This window comes from Salvelinus sp. IW2-2015, unplaced genomic scaffold (assembly GCF_002910315.2).
Source record: "Salvelinus sp. IW2-2015 unplaced genomic scaffold, ASM291031v2 Un_scaffold8669, whole genome shotgun sequence".
Lineage (NCBI taxonomy): Eukaryota > Metazoa > Chordata > Actinopteri > Salmoniformes > Salmonidae > Salvelinus > Salvelinus sp. IW2-2015.
Genome location: NW_019949928.1, coordinates 8,106 through 9,519, shown reverse-complemented (window position 1 = coordinate 9,519; position 1,414 = coordinate 8,106). Strand labels below are relative to the sequence as shown.

At 49.0% G+C, this 1,414-nt stretch overlaps 1 protein-coding gene across 1 annotated transcript in view; it reads right to left on the bottom strand.

The window, feature by feature from the left end:
* Nucleotides 1–486: 486 nt before the first annotated feature.
* The window catches only part of LOC112079612 (histone-lysine N-methyltransferase 2B-like), a gene marked incomplete at both ends in the record, with an annotated part of 7,977 nt that continues 7,049 nt past the window's right edge, over nucleotides 487–1,414 (bottom strand). The window contains 3 exons of the mRNA XM_024145508.1: nucleotides 487–548; nucleotides 729–963; nucleotides 1,089–1,245. Coding sequence (XP_024001276.1) covers nucleotides 487–548; nucleotides 729–963; nucleotides 1,089–1,245 — 454 coding nt within the window. The remainder of the gene's footprint in view (nucleotides 549–728; nucleotides 964–1,088; nucleotides 1,246–1,414) is intronic.

The following is a 1,414-nucleotide window of genomic DNA, read 5'->3' as shown; positions in this document are numbered from 1 at the left end:
GACCCTGGTGCTTGCCTACGGAGCAGCAAGGAGAAATGCCCCTCCTTAACCTCTCTCATCCCGAGCACTCCGTTCCGCCATCTCTGGTCTCTTGGCCCKCCCACCCCTACGGGAGGGCAGCTCCCGCYCAGCACAGTCAAAGCTCTTCTGTGTCSTGGCACCCCAATGGAGGAACAAGCTTCCCCCTAAAATCAGGACAGTAAGGTCCTTGCCCATCTTCTGAAAACATCTGAAACCCTACCTCTTGAAAAAGTACCTTAAATAACTCACGGCACCCCCAATGCCCCACTCCCAAGAAAAAGGCGCATGTATTTTCCTACTGACATTGCTGATAAATACTTTGAGGGGAAACGTACTTGATACGATTGTGATATGTTGTGGTCTCACCTAGCTATCTTAAGAAKAATGCAATAATTGCATAAGAGCRTCTGCTAAATTACAAATGCAAAATATTATAGACGTATTAAACATAAGAACACAACAAACCTGTGAATGGCTTGATGCCGCGCTTTACTTTCCTTGCCTCAATCCGAACACATCGTTTTAACCTGGTGGCACAGGGACATATTTATCATCACCATTTAAAAATAGGTGCCGTGTTCAATTTGTACACAAGACAACTAGAGCCGATTATAGAAATGAAAAACCGTGTGTGCGCGCCTGAGTGTGTGTCCATGAGTGGATGAAAAGTGAGAGCAACGGCCACAATTCTAGGTACAGTCACTTACACACAGCACTGGCGTCTGGTGTTGGGCCCTCCAAACTTGGGCTTGTCCAGGCAGTTGAAGCAGGTGCTGCAGTCACCCTCACGCAGGCAGCCCTGGCAGGTCCTACAGCGGGTGGCGCGGCCCCCAGGACCAACCTCGTTATAGTTCCGCTTGAACTTCMGCTGCTTGCTGTACTTGTGCTTCTGTCTCATCATCTTGTGCCTGACCGTGCAGTCAGAGGGGTCATCCGCAATGTCTAAAAACAGAGCGAGATCCAAAAAAATTATCTTAAATGACTTTTCAAACATAGGTCACTGCGCTAACGTCACATACCTGAGGTAACTACCGTTCTTATCAGCGTGCTTCATAAACAAAGGTTACCTTCTACAGCTGGTGAGGTGGTGATGCCCTCTCGCTCATGGAGGGGCAGAGCGCTAAGCCGGGGGATATCGTCAGGCACCATGGCACGGGGTTGCCCCAACGCCACCGCTGCTGCCCGACAGACGTGCTTGATGCGTGGGCCGCCAGGGAGTTGGTCCTATGGGAACAGGAACAKTGTCATAAATTATAATTAAACTACCGTAAAGAAAATGCCACCCTAAACACAGCCACAGCACAAATGGCCTAAGCCTAATTCATTGCAAATAGTCTGGGTAGCCATTTGATTAGATGTTCAGGAGTCTTATGGCTTGGGGGTAGAAGCTGTT